The sequence below is a fragment of the Scomber scombrus genome, chromosome 7, assembly GCF_963691925.1.
Source record: "Scomber scombrus chromosome 7, fScoSco1.1, whole genome shotgun sequence".
In the NCBI taxonomy this organism is placed as follows: domain Eukaryota; kingdom Metazoa; phylum Chordata; class Actinopteri; order Scombriformes; family Scombridae; genus Scomber; species Scomber scombrus.
Window position 1 is genome coordinate 30,993,343 of NC_084976.1, and position 14,496 is coordinate 31,007,838.

The 14,496-nt window shown below is 41.4% G+C and overlaps 1 protein-coding gene across 1 annotated transcript; it reads right to left on the reverse strand.

Moving 5' to 3' along the window:
- Positions 1–4,082: 4,082 nt before the first annotated feature.
- On the reverse strand, positions 4,083–13,559 carry kcnv1 (potassium voltage-gated channel modifier subfamily V member 1). Its single transcript, XM_062423026.1, has 3 exons — positions 13,240–13,559; positions 8,846–9,504; positions 4,083–4,609 (listed from the first exon to the last, which is right to left on the reverse strand). The coding sequence occupies exons 1-3, from the start codon at positions 13,545–13,547 to the stop codon at positions 4,083–4,085; spliced, it is 1,494 nt and encodes a 497-aa protein (XP_062279010.1). The 5' UTR covers positions 13,548–13,559.
- Positions 13,560–14,496: the final 937 nt, after the last annotated feature.

Genomic DNA, 14,496 nt, shown 5'->3' on the forward strand with positions numbered 1-14,496 from the left:
TTAAATGACATAAGATGTGACTATATTTATAAAGACTTGTATTATTTGTATTAACATCTCTGTCTCTATTTAGTTTTGCATCTGCACACATATAAAGCAACATAAAGGGGATCTTACGGCCGGCACACAGTGGCAACAAGTTGATGCACTTTTCATTTTTTCCCGTCCAGTGCCAACGTTGTTTAAACAGCAAATGCACTAATGCAACCATCTGAGCACCCATGGGTGTGTTGGGCTCAAAATGAGGTGTGGTCAGGTGCTTTGCTATGTTGAGGCAGCGGAAATTGATTGCACGATTGACAAACAAAAACCTGGTCTGAAGCAGGCGGGGAGTTCCTGTCCTCTGAAATGATGCCAATGCGGAAGTAACTTAAAACTGCATTCTATCAAAAGGACACCAGGGGGCGACCGTTTTGGTGTCAAAAGGACTTCCGTCTCTATACAAGTCAATGGAGAATTCACCAACTTCTCACTTGATTTCTAACCTCAGTAAACATTTTCAAAATGTGTTTATGGTCTCAATCGCTAGTTTAAAGCCTTCTTCAATGCAGTATGATGTTCATTTGGGACATTTTGGCCTCCCTGATTTTACATGTGACGATAAAGCAGGGTATGCATTAGGGCGTGGCTACGTCGTGATTGACAGGTTGATTGGTTCACAGGTTCAGGAGGGCGCCTCATGCTCCTCCTGATGCCCATATAAGTAGAATCCGTGGGGTTTTTTTTCCTGGCATGAACCGGAAATTTTCAAGATGGCGCTGCTCAGATCCGATACTATTGGCCTCCGAGCAGCAGTCCACAAACCAATGGGTGACGTCACGGATGTAACGTCCATTTCTTATATACAGTCTATGGTTAATATGCAGAAAAAATAATATGCAAGAAGAGTTGGTGGCAATTTCTATTCATGTGACTTCATACAGGCCACGACTTGCACATCCTACTCGGTCTCCTTTCATATTAATCTGGTGACTACTCTATCTGTCAGTCTCACGTCTGAATTTACGTAAAAGCCTGACGAGGTCGGAGATGAAAGATTCCTTTGAACACAAGTCTGAACTAATTGCTGTCGGATGAACATAAAGATCACTGCAGCACAAGGAAAACATGCCTCACTGTGAGACAAAGAAAAAAAAATCACTTTGATAAACTATGAAATGCTGTGAAAGACATTCTTTTATCAGATCTATAAAGTCTATAAAAACCCTCTTGAGATGCGACAGGAGCAGAACATTTTAAAAAAACACCTAAAAATGATCCGAGCAGAACTTTTTCATTATACTACATTTTTATTCATGTCAGCTGAAGGATGAATAAATAAAAATCAGGCTTTACATGCAGCATGAGAGCAGGGATTAAACTGGACTTCCTGTCGTGGGACTTAATTAAACAGAAGCAGCAGACTTTGCTCTCTCGTAACATTAAATGATGAAATGGATCCACTGTAAGAAGCTGCAGAGCGACACTCGTTCATTAAGACTTCAACAGCAGAATGAGAGAGAACAGAAAACATTCTTTTAACTCCATTTCTATTTCAGTTTAGTTGGTTTTATTGGGACGACGTTGTGAAACAAAGCAAATGTTGACAAAGCAAATAAAAAATCACAATGAAACAATATAATATGAAAAGTAAACAACAACATTTTAAAGTAAAATGTCTGTTACATTGAACTGTTGCTGTGTCTCAAATCTCTTCTTCTGTATTTACACTTGATAACATGCAGCACTATGGGCCTGATTTACTAAGATCCCAAATAAAGGAACTAAATAGCGTGCACAGTGCAACAGATTGCGTGTTTAGTTATTGTGCGTTTTGCAGGTGATCTACTAAGAATAACTGTGTAAATGAAAACAGGTGCAACAGGTGCAACAGGTGCAGACAGCAGTATTTAAATGAGGGTTTTGTGTCTTAATGGAGAGTTTGGACGAGCAGAAAGCTGCAAGCGCAAAATGAAATGTGATCAGGTTCTAGTGGAAGAGGTTAACTAATATATTGAGTTATAACAAAAACTAATATTACCAGAAAAACCCACATATGGGAGAGTATTAGTGACAAAGTCAATGCTGTTAGTAAAACCTAAAATATTCCACTCCAATCAAATATTAACACAGGTGTATTCTGTCATTGTGCCTCCGTCTCCTCGTCTCCATAGTAACAGCAGGTTAATACCTGTCCTTCAAACTTATTATTTATAGACACAGTTACCGTCAGCAACATTACCTTCATGTTTGGTAAATCACAATGCGTGCGCTAAATAACATATTTGCATTTTCTCCTCCCTGTATTTTGCACACTGGGGGTAAAACATCTCATATTACATATTCATTATAGTAAACTACTAAAAAGACAGTGTGTATTATCTTTTTGCACAGTTGAAAGATGCAAACCTCAGTGCGCTGCGTTAGTAGATCAGCTTGCACATTGTTTGTGGGTGATGTCAAGTTTGCACACGTTTTTACCATAGACTGTATATAAAAATATATACGGTTTGTGGACTGCTGCTTGGAAGCGAATAGTATCGGATCTGAGCAGCGCCATCTTGAAAATTTCAGGTGCATGCTGGGAAAAATAAAAACACGGATTCTACTTATATGGGCATCAGGAGGGGCATGAGGCGCCCTCCTGAACCTGTGAACCAATCAACCTGTCAATCACGATGTAGCCACGCCCTAATGCATACCCTGCTTTATCGTCACATATAAAAGGAGGCCAACATTTCACAAATGAACATCATACTGCATTGAAGAAGGCTTTAAACTAGCGATTGAGACCATAAACACATTTTGAAGACGTTTACTGAGGTTAGAAATCAAGTGAGAAGTTGGTGAATTCTCCATTGACTTGTATAGAGACAGAAGTCCTTTGGACACCAAAACGGTCGCCCCCTGGTGGCCTTTTGATAGAATGCAGTTTTAAGTTACTTCCGCGCTGGCCTCATTTCAGAGGACCGGAACTCCCCGCCTGGTTTTTACACACAAAAACCTTTAGTAAATCAGACCCACAATGTACTAACATAAGAATGTGATTTGAGACACAGCGTCTGTCTTGCTTTGTGACATGCAGTAACATTTCCTCCCAGCAGGGTTTGAATCAGTCTCTTTATGGAGGGTAAGAAAGTCTGGTTGAACATTACATTAGTGTGCGGCTCCTTTAATGTCTCATCATGTTTGAATGAAGCTGTGAGGAACATTAACAAAGACTCCATATGAATGAGTTTAACACATATATATTCTCATGAGTTACTAAGTAAAACCAGACAAAATGTTCAGAATAAAGACTCAATCTGTCTTCAGAGTAAAACCACAGAGGAGCACGATGGCGACGTTTGCTACTTCCACACAGATTCCCTCCTGAATATTTTCTCTTTCTGACAGTCGACCTACATTTAAAGACAGTTCAGAGCAGAGCTTTAAGCAACTGCCATCATGTTCTTCATCTATTAATCTGCAGATTATTCTCTTGATTAATCGATTACCATAGTGACTGGAATATAGGACACATTTTAAAAAGTATTTCCTTTGTATTTGAGGTCTAGGTACTTACATAGAGAGAGATGTTTTCTGAATGGAGAGTTTGATGAGCAGACATTGTGTTTTTATTAATCTTCTATGTTGTGTTAATCTTCCTTTCGGTGATGCATCGTCTTACATTAAAGCCAATACAGTAAACTTTCGGTGTATAAAATACCTGAAAATTGAAAAGTGGTAACAGCTTCAAATGTGATGTTTTGTTTGACCAAAAAACTAAATGAGCTAAAACAAATTCTCACATTTGAGAAGCTGACATCAAGAGTATTTACTTGAAAAATTAATAAATATACTAATTGATTAATCAAGTAATTGTTGCAGCTTTGTTCAGAGGGTAATTGTTCTGACATAATTCTTAAGACAAGACCTATGTGCACCTTTTGACATGTTAAAATTTGAATAGAAGAAATATACATTTCCGGGTGCTCTAACCACACAGTGTGAGGAAATGTTTCCTTCCTTTAGGAGTAAGTTCTTCCAGAGGGGTCAGAGGTCAGGACAGTCGGTCTTTGCAGCAGTTAGCCTTTCTGTTTGTCCAGCAGGTCCGAGCTTTTCTACCACCATAGCTCCTCTCCGCCGCTGCTCCGTGTGCTCGCCCTCTCGCGTCCCTGCAGCCTCACCATCTCCAACATGCTCCTGGCGTAAGCGTCCCTCAGGTTCACGCCTCCCCCAGCACCACCCTCTGTCGCCTCCACCATCGAACCTCGAGCCAGCCTCTTTAGCATCTCGCCGTGCCGGATCGCCGCCTCCTTCATCTTCAGGGTGAAGTAGCAGGCGGAGAAGCGGTCGTTGATGATGGCAATGGGGAGCGCCAGGATCAGGATCCCCGACAGGATGCAGAGGAAGGCCAGCATCTTCCCCACGGCCGTGTCGGGCCGGATGTCACCGTAGCCCACTGTGGTCATGGAGGTAGTCGCCCACCACCAGGAGGCCGGCACGCTGGTGAAAGTGGTGCCGGGGAAGTCGTGCTCCAGAGCGAACACCATGGTGGCGAAGATGGAGATGCCGACGCCGAGGAAGAGGAGCAGGAGGCCGACTTCCTGGTAGCACTGAGCGATGGTCATACCCAGAGACTTGAGGCCTGAACAGAGACGAGGACAGAGGAAGATTTACAAAGTTTAACTACAAATCACATATACTTTCCATCCTCATGTCACTGAGTTGTGCATTTGAGTCTTCTGGCTTTAGATTCATATAATTGCGGGCTCCATCATTGGTCAGAGCTCTCAGCGGCTCAGTTGATGTGACTGGCATGCATACTGCAAAGGATAATTGCAACCAGTAGGACATGCTGCTATTTTTGGCATACTGCATTTAACATGATGACATATTGGGACATAATCTTTATCTGGCACGCTAAATAGTATGGTAGTCTGGCTACTGGAAGACATTTTTTTAGACCTGTTCATGTTGATTTTATTCCTGGTTTTGATAACTTGCATTTTATTTTATCTTTAGATTTATCATCCCTATTGGATCTGAAGAAATTATTATTATTCTTGAGAAAAAGGCCCTCTTTAGTAGTGATTTGCATCTTCATAATGTTCACTCTCTCTCCTCACCAGAACTCTACCTAAATGACACAGACTTTGGGCCGATCAGAACTGAGTTAGTGTAAACAGGTTTCCAGCAGAAAGTAGCCTGAAGGAAACATGATCGAAAAAAGTCTTTGCACACGCACCAGATGTGGTGAAAAATTCGATATTTTATGGGTCACAGAAATGGGCGTGGTGTCAAATTTGAAGCCCCTCCCTCCAGATTAACGTAGGTGAACGAAATTGGGTATGTGTATGCATCATGACCAGACGCACAAAAAAGTCTCTTGGAGCCATACCATAAGTCCAACAGGAAGTCAATTCTGGATCCGTTTTTTGCCATTTCAACGCTTCGTGCTTTAACAAACTCCTCCAAGAAATTGAACCCCACCAATTTCAAATTTGCCCAGTGTCAGTTTAAAGCTTGGTGATGAGTGATGAAGTTATCAAAATCTTGAGTGTTTATTATATATCGTGGGTGTGGTGAGTTTATATGTGCGAGGGCCTGATCAACACTGCTCGCAGCTAAAATTGTATTATTATATTTTATTCATTGTAAGCATGTTATTGTCTTTTCTAATTGTATGTAAAGCATGTTTTATAAGGTATCATTACTATTATTATAACTGTGAAATGATGAAAAGGATGCAGATTAAATGTGAATTGCTTCAAATTGAGCAATTACTGAGCAGTTTATCACGTTTGTTCAGTTTTTGTGATATTAATTCATTCACACACACTGCTGCAGGAGGAAATGTTCTATTTTTAAACCATCTGATTAGTTATTAAGAGGAAACTTTAAATGATATCTGAACAACAACAGCGACGTGTTTTCCTTCACAGCAGCAGTGTTAGTGTCTCCTTTCATAATGAAACTCGTCTCCTTGTTATTTCTCTCCGGGTCGTGTGTGTGAGCGACGGCGAAGTAATCATCTCTTCATTTCTCTCTCATCTCTCTCGTGTTTGTTTATTTGGTTTTTGTCTCTCTCTCTCTCTCTCTCTCTCTCTCTCTCTCTCTCTCTCTCTCTCTCTCTCTCTAAACAGAGCCGAGTGAGTCTGAGGACTGACGCTGAGGAGAAAATAACAGCAAATGTATAAATACACTCCCATGTAAGCCGCTCACAGGGGCGACATTCACACCCCCAGAATGACTTGTCACGTCTCCGCGCTCCTCTGAGAGACGAAGAAATGAGCTTTGGTGCCAAGTTTAAGGAGGATTTGAAATGAGCTCATCCTGCTGCAGAGTGCTGCTTCTCACATTTGCAAAAGCTTTAAGATGCCGAATCAAAGCAAATAAACTTTTTCCAGTTTGTTTTCACTCAATAGACTAAAATGCAAAAAGTGAATAGAACAACTGACTTGATCATGATGAAGATTTGTGAGCATTTTATCACAAATGTTAATGTTGTTATATTATCCATTGTGTCAAATCTTCATCTGAAAAGTAACTAAAGCTGTCAAATAAATGTAGTGGAGTATAAAGTACAATATTTCCCTCTGAGATGTAGAAAGTAGCATCACATGGAAATATTACAGTGAAGTACCATAGACTGTATATAAGAAATGGACGTAAAGTCCGTGACGTCACCCATTGGTTTGTGGACTGCTGCTCAGAGGCCAATAGTTTCGGATCTGAGCAGCGCCATCTTGAAAATTTCCGGAGCATGCTGGGAAAAATAAAAACAGGGATTCTACTTATATGGGCATCAGGAGGAGCATGAGGCGCCCTCCTGAACCTGTGAACCAATCAACCTGTCAATCACCACGTAGCCACGCCCTAATGCATACCCTGCTTTATCGTCACATATAAAATCAGGGAGGCCAAAATGTCCCAAATGAACATCATACTGCATTGAAGAAGGCTTTAAACTAGCGATTGAGACCATAAACACATTTTGAAAACGTTTACTGAGGTTAGAAATCAAGTGAGAAGTTGGTGAATTCTCCATTGACTTGTATAGAGACGGAAGTCCTTTTGACACCAAAATGGTCGCCCCCTGGTGGCCTTTTGATAGAATGCAGTTTTAAGTTACTTCCACGTTGGCCTCATTTCAGAGGACCGGTACTCTCGCCTGTAAAGTACAAGTGCCTCAAAATATTACTTAAACTCAATGCTTGTGTAATTGTTTGAGGGAAAAATCTGTTAATCTGTGTCATGTTTGCATGAATATCTATAATAAATATGTATTGTGGGGACAGTTTGGCTGCATCCAATGTGTTTTTCATCATTTTAACATTTGTATTTGTAGATGTTTTACATTTTGTTCCAGTCACAATTTGTCAAAACTAAACAGAAGTGAAAGAAAAGAAAGAAATAAAGCATGCAACTAAGTTTTCATTTTGCTGTAAACAGTTACAACACTTTGTTTTTTAAATTCACTATTTTTTCTTCGTTCAATATTTGCTTTCCTTTATCTTTTCCTCTTCCTTTCACTCCCCCTTCCCCCTCCATGTTCTCTTTGATTATTCATGAGTTTAGTCCAGGGATCGTCATCCTTCCCAAAATCACCAGATCAAAGCTTATACATCGCAGCCTGACAAATACGCTCATGCACATATAATCACACACATCATGTCTCAAACACACACTCCGTCTCTCTCCTCCCTCCATCTCTTGGAGGAATTTTGCCAAAATATGATTTTTTTTCCCTTTTCGTCTTGGTCGTCCTTAGAAAACCTCCTGGCTGTAATCTCACAGCAGCAGCTTCTCACCACGGAAAATTTCAATTCCCTTTTCTGTCTCACATCATGTACATGAAATCCCCTGACAGGCTGGAAACACATTGTTAACACGCATGTTCGACTCCTCCAGCTGCTGCTGCTCGTATTCACCGGGTCAGGGACCATCTACAACACAGGTCCTCATATCTAGTTTGAAGCTTTTATCACTACTTTTTAGCATCTGCTTTTAAAAAATACTCACTTTCTCTTGTTTGTTTGGTTCTTTCTAAAATACTTGCAGAACTTCAGTTATCAGCACATTGAGTTTGCTGAGTCGATGGAAGATCTGCTGATGAGGACCATGTGATGTGCTTAACAGCTCCAGAACAGCTTCTAAATGGACCTTTTGATGAGATTTTCTGTTTTGCTGTTTAACAAACACAAAGTTTGGATTTATATTTTTTATTGTTTGTATCTTCCATGTTTCTTCCATGACTTTGAGGATGAAACAGAAACACTTCACAGGACACATCTCCAGCTCTATATTAATATTCTGTGTCTCTACTGGAATATCTTTACATGATTTCTAATTAAAAACTCCTTATTTATCTTCTACTGGTCCTTTATGCAGCCGCTCAGTTCAGCCTCTGTCTATTAACAGGTCGTTTTAGCTCCTGTCTCTTTAATATGAAGCAGCACTAGCACTTAAGGTGGCTCCAAAACAGCTGAAAGTAAACAATAAAATAAAGCATATATCTGAAAAGTACAAACAGAAACACAGAGGAGAAACTAAACCTTGGCCCGACTCTGGAGATGGCACGAATTAGTGTTGAAACTGGTAATGGAAACACAAATCAACACGTCATTGTTTGGCTAAATGTGCCACTGGAAAAAAACTATTAGGGTCCCAGGCATCTGAGAAGTTGCCCACTTTGCCCAGTAGGTAATTAAGGCTTGTTCATAATCAGTAGGAATGATGGGCAAAACTATTAAAATAAGCCGAATATTTGCTGCAAAAGGATCAGAAGAAACTTCGTTAGAATTTGAAGAACCTCAGCATTCCTGAAAGTCGACATATACCGGATCATTTTCGGTTTAATCTTTTAAAATCAGCTGTTTACCTGTCGAGTGTCGTCCCAGCTTCAGCATGCGGAGCGACCTGAGGAGTCGGAGGACCTGCACCACGCGGCCCATGTTCTCCAGTTCGGTGGTTCCTCCGTGAAGGCTCTCGACCGTCAGCGTCACGTAGAACGGCAGGATGGCCAGCAGGTCGATCACGTTAGGGATGCTCCTGCTGAAGCGGCATTTATCCCTCACGCAGAGAAACCGAACCGCCAGCTCGCCCGTGAACCAAACCACGCACACGTACTCCAGGGCGTCAAACAACAGAGCTGCACCGAAACCGCTCACTTCAACGTCCTCCAAGTCCAGCGAGATGAGCACCATGTTGATAACCGACACCACGACGAAGAAGATCGAGAGCGAGCCAAAAGTGCGAGCGGCGCGCGATGATTCAGGTTTCTCCAGAAGGTCCCACAGGCGCTGGCGGAAAGCCGGGCAAGCGGCGCCAACAAAGTCTTCATCAGTGTCATCGGCTTCGGACTCTCGCTGCACGTCGAGGGTTTCCTTCTGCTCCTTGTGGCGGTAGTAACGTTCACGGCAGCAGGGGCTGATACGAACCTCGTCGATGCCCCAGTACTCAATCTCCTGCAAGAAGGAGATCTCACACAGCTCCTCTCTGACGTGCAGGTGACCCGTCCGATAGAAGTTCATCACATACCTGCAGCAGAAACACAGAGAGAGACAGAAAAAGTAGTCCAGGTTTATGGAAAAACTGTATTGTTTCCAAAAAGTGATGCAGAAAACTGAGTCAAAGAAGCCAGCAACAAGTCAGTTTACAAGAAGAAACTCTTCTGTAACAGCAAGACATGGATTCAAATTAAAGCTCATTGTTTTTGTTATCAGGTTTTGTTCTCAGTTTGTGAAACCTGACCAACATGAAATAGTTACAGATGAGTCAGGAGACATTTGAGGAGCCGCTTCAACATTAAAGACTAGGATCATGTGATTGAACTAGCATTAGTGCTAACAAGCTTCTCCAGGCAGTTATTCATGAGGTTGTAGCATAGACTGTATAAGAAATGGACGTAACATCTGTGACGTCACCCATTGGTTTGTGGACTGCTGCTCGGAAGCAAATAGTATCAGATGTGAGCAGCGCCATCTTGAAATTTTCAGGTGCATGCTGGGAAAAATAAAAACAGGGATTCTACTTATATGGGCATCAGGAGGAGCATGAGGCGCCCTCCTGAACCTGTGAACCAATCAACATGTCAATCACGACGTAGCCACGCCCTAATGCATACCCTGCTTTATCGTCACATATAAAATCAGGGAGGCCAAAATGTCCCAAATGAACATCATACTGCATTGAAGAAGGCTTTAAACTAGCGATTGAGACCATAAACACATTTTGAAAACGTTTAAAATCAAGTGAGAAGTTGGTGAATTCTCCATTGACTTGTATAGAGACGGAAGTCCTTTTGACACCAAAACGGTCGCCCCCTGGTGGCCTTTTGTTAGAATGCAATTTTAAGTTACTTCCGCGTTGGCCTCATTTCAGAGGACCGGAACTCCCCGCCTGGTAATAACATACAAAATTTAGGGTTAGTGAAAAAGCTGCAAGCCTCTGCTCCATGAAATCAGTGTTACGTTCCTAAATCTTCGCTAAATCCTCGTGTTTAAATCACATTCTGAGCAGTATTATATGTTTAACGTTTGGCAGCATAGAATATAAGTATAATGAAATAATGAAAACACTTATTATTTCTAGGTGGAGATTGAGTTTTAATCCAGGGATTCTTATTTAAAATAAAGACAGTGAAAGAAAACGAATCACAACTTTTTTCCTCATGTCTTTCACAGCTGATCCCATAATTTACAGCTTATTTTGGGGCGAGAGCCGAGAGGAATCACACTTTAAAGGGCATAAACAGCGAACGTCATCAGTTAACAGGAGCAAACCTGTGAAGACGACCTCCAGTTTTAACATCAGGTGCTGCTCTAACTCAAGCTAATGTTTGACTCGAGGCTGAAACACACCAGACAAGTCAGGTGAACACAGTCCAGATGTGTCTTAATGAGAGATAGAGCACCGTCCTCTGTCCTAAATAAAGCTGTATGTAAGCCGTGTATTATATGTATTATATTAAACTGTATTCATTTAAAACATTCAGCTCCACATTATAGACTCTAGTGAACAATCTGACAACTACAAACACTTAAAGGTTCCTTTATACTGTGTGATGTTTGAGGTACTTCTACTTTACTGTAGTACAGTTTGAGGTACTTGTACTTTACTGTACCAATCCAATATTTCAGCGACAAACCCACTACGTTTACTGTAATACTGCATACTACATCGCTCATAATACTGCAGTACTTTTACCGTAATACTGCATACTACATCGTTCGTAATACTGCAGTACTTTTACCGTAATACTGCATACTACATCGTTCGTAATACTGCAGTACTTTTACCGTAATACTGCATACTACATCACTCATAATACTGCAGTACTTTTACTGTAATACTGCATACTACATCACTCATAATACTGCAGTACTTTTACTGTAATACTGCATACTACATCACTCATAATACTGCAGTACTTTTACTTAAGTGAAGTCTTCCAAAGACTTAAACTAAAGACCAGATTTAATTGATATGTTGTTAACAGTGTTTTAATGTTTACATGACCAGCTCTGTAATCACACAACTGAAACTCTCTCAAGCTTTCTTTTCTGTTACTTTTCATGTCAACAACTAAGTGTAACAGAATGAATATCTTCAAACACAGACTGTGTGTATGTGTGCTCAGTTTTCCACATTTGAGTGAGTTATGGTTTCTTGCTCTTCTTACAGCGGCAGCCAGAAACACTTTCGCCTTCAGACATGGTTGGACAACACTTCATATACACAGTAGCTGGTCTCAGGCATTCCCTGCAGGGTACAAAGCAGCGAGGTCTGCACACTGTTTAGCTCTAATAAATAACTTTATCCTCTTTATTTATTGGGAGCTTAACAGAGAGCAGATCTCACTCCTTTGAACCCTGCAATGAGTTTTGTTTTTGTGTTGCATCTAATAATTTGCCTGGATGTTTGCACACTTGTTCCCTCTTTCCTCGTCATTAGTAGGAACTTCTGACTGTAGAAAATATATTTTTTCGATTAAATTACATTAAAATTCCCCTCCAGTCATGTTTAAATACTCTGCTTTAGATTATTTCCTGCAAAAATGTTTATTTACCTAGTTTACAACCCTTGCTATTACATCTGCTCCTTCTCCTTCATTCAGAAATATTTGTACATTACACAAGACGTCTCCTAATTCACTTCAAAGTTCATTCTCAGTGTTGAGGCTTCAAGTTTCCACGTCACACTTATGAGGAAGTTGCCTACTGGACCACGATTGGCTCCAAAAACATGTTTTTGAATTGAGGGAGGACTTAAAGTCCGTGTAAAGTGATAAGAAATATGTGTTCTGAGTTTGACATACCACAGAAAAGTGTGTTGTTAACCACCCTGCCAAATTTGAATGATTAAAAATATCGCCAAATATATGAAATTAGGCTTCAAAGTTGTGTAAAAATCAGCCTCTGTCTCAGCTCCCAAACGCTGTGGGAGTGGCCGCCGAGTGTGCTGAAGCCCCGCCCCCTACCAAGTGTCACCTGTCAATCAAAGTCACCACCTCAGTTTAAGGCTCTATCTCCACAATTCAGTACTGCATAGTTATCAGTTATCAGCCTTTTCATATAATTTCTGTAACCATTTTCCAACATGTATAATATGTTTAGAAGTAAATCAATGAATTGACTTTACACAGACTTTAAAGTGTTATAACATGCATGTGTAGTGTCCAATAACGTAATAATGGCCGATGACGTAATAATTTTGCCCGATGACGTAATAATTTTGCCCGATGACGTAATCATTTTGCCCGATGACGTAATCATTTTGCCCGTTTTAAATGTAATTAAGCCAATTACGGAATAACTTGCCAATAACTTTACATACATAACATAACTTTTTGTCAATAATGTACAAAGTTATTACGTTATTGACGTAAATTGATGATAAAATTTGAAAACAGGTCTATTTGACCCCAACTTAATACAACTGTTAGAAAGACCTAACCGTAAGACTGACTATGGAAGTGTGACACTTTATATCCAATAAATGAAACTTAAATAAAGTGATTTTAGTATATTATTATGTTGTCAGCTCCATTTATTACATTTGTAAAGGCCAATAACATAATAACCAGTCAATAACTCATTTAATTCATAATTTAATAACTTATTACATTATTAGCAAAAAATGAATACGTGATTGGTTCAGACACTTTATTACGTTATTGGAAAGTTATTACATTATCTGCTTTATTACATTTTTTTTTAAAAAAGGCTAAATGATTATGTTTTAAATCCCAAAGGCTGAAACGGTGCCACCTACTGGAAGGTCTGTGAATTGCGGTCGAAGAAGAACTCGTTCTCCAGGAAGTCTGCGTCGTCACAGAGCTCCAGCGCCGAGTCGCGGCTGCTGCAGGCCAGTTTCCCCAGCCGGGTCTCCGGATGTGACGCCAGCAGCTCCTGGGACAAAACGTAGCGACTGCCGCCGACGTTGATGATGAAGAAGTCGAGCGAGTCTTTGACGCAGGACGACGTCGCGTCACAGAAGAAGACGCTGGAGTCCAGAGACAGCGGAGAGGCGCTGACGCTGTAGAGCTCCGCCTCCACCACCGAGCTGGAGGAGGCGCTCATGGCGGGAGGAGGGAGGAGCTGGAGGAGAGACAGAGCACTTTAAGTCACTCTTGATTGACTTTTGGCCAAGAAGGAGACAAAGTAATAAATTATAACAAAGCCTCTAGATGGAGAATATCAGGCCTAAAAACGCTCCCACACAGAATCCATTTCTACTATTATGATGTTCTTTAAATCAGGAGCTTTAACCCTCCTGTTGTCCTCGAGTCAAGGAAGGAAGGGAGGAAGAAGGAAGGAAAGGTGGGAGGAAGGAAGGAAGGACGGAAGGAAGGAAAGGAGGGAGGATGAAAGGAAAGGAGGGAGGAAGGAAGGAAGGGAGGAAGAATGAAGGAAAGGAGGGAGGAAGGAAGGAGGGAGGAAGGAATAAGGAAGGAAAGGAGGGAAGGAGGAAGGAAGGATGGATGGAAGGGAGTAAGGAAAGGAGAGAGGAAGGAAGGAAGGAAAGGAGGGAGGAAGGAAGAAGGAAGGAAAGGAGGGAAGAAGGAAGCAAGGAAGGGAGGAAGAAGGAAGGAAAGGAGGGAGGACGGAAGGATGGAAGGGAGGAAAAAGGAGGGAGGAAGGAAGGAAGGGAGGGAGGAAGAAGGAAGGAAAGGAGGAAGGAAGGAAGGGAGTAAAGGAAATAAGGAAGGAAGGAAGGAAGGATGGAGGAAAGAAGGAGGGAGGAAGGAAGGGAGGCTGGAGGAAAGGAAGGAAGGGAGGAAGGAGGGAGGAAGGAAGGAAGGGAGGAAGAAGGAAGGAAAGGAGGGAGGACGGAAGATAGGAGGGAGGTAGGAAAGAAGGAAGGAAGGAAAGGAGGGAGGAAGGAAGGATGGAAGGGAGGGAGGAAAAAGGAAGGAAAGGAGGAAGGAAGGGAAGAAGAAGGAGGAAGGAAGGTAGGAGGGAAGGAAAGACAGAAGGAAGGAATAAAGGGGGATGGAGGAAGGAAAAAAGGAAGGGAGGAAAGAGAGAA

What these genes read in the sequence shown, in the direction of transcription:
- kcnv1 (XM_062423026.1), bottom strand. Translation starts at nt 13,547, where the DNA reads ATGAGCGCCTCCTCCAGCTCGGTGGTGGAGGCGGAGCTCTACAGCGTC. An exon ending in CGCAATTCACAGACCTTCCA is followed by an intron (nt 9,505 to 13,239) that starts GTAGGTGGCACC and finishes TTTCTGCTGCAG; the next exon opens with GTATGTGATGAACTTCTATC. An exon ending in GCTGGGACGACACTCGACAG is followed by an intron (nt 4,610 to 8,845) that starts GTAAACAGCTGA and finishes GTCTCTGTTCAG; the next exon opens with GCCTCAAGTCTCTGGGTATG.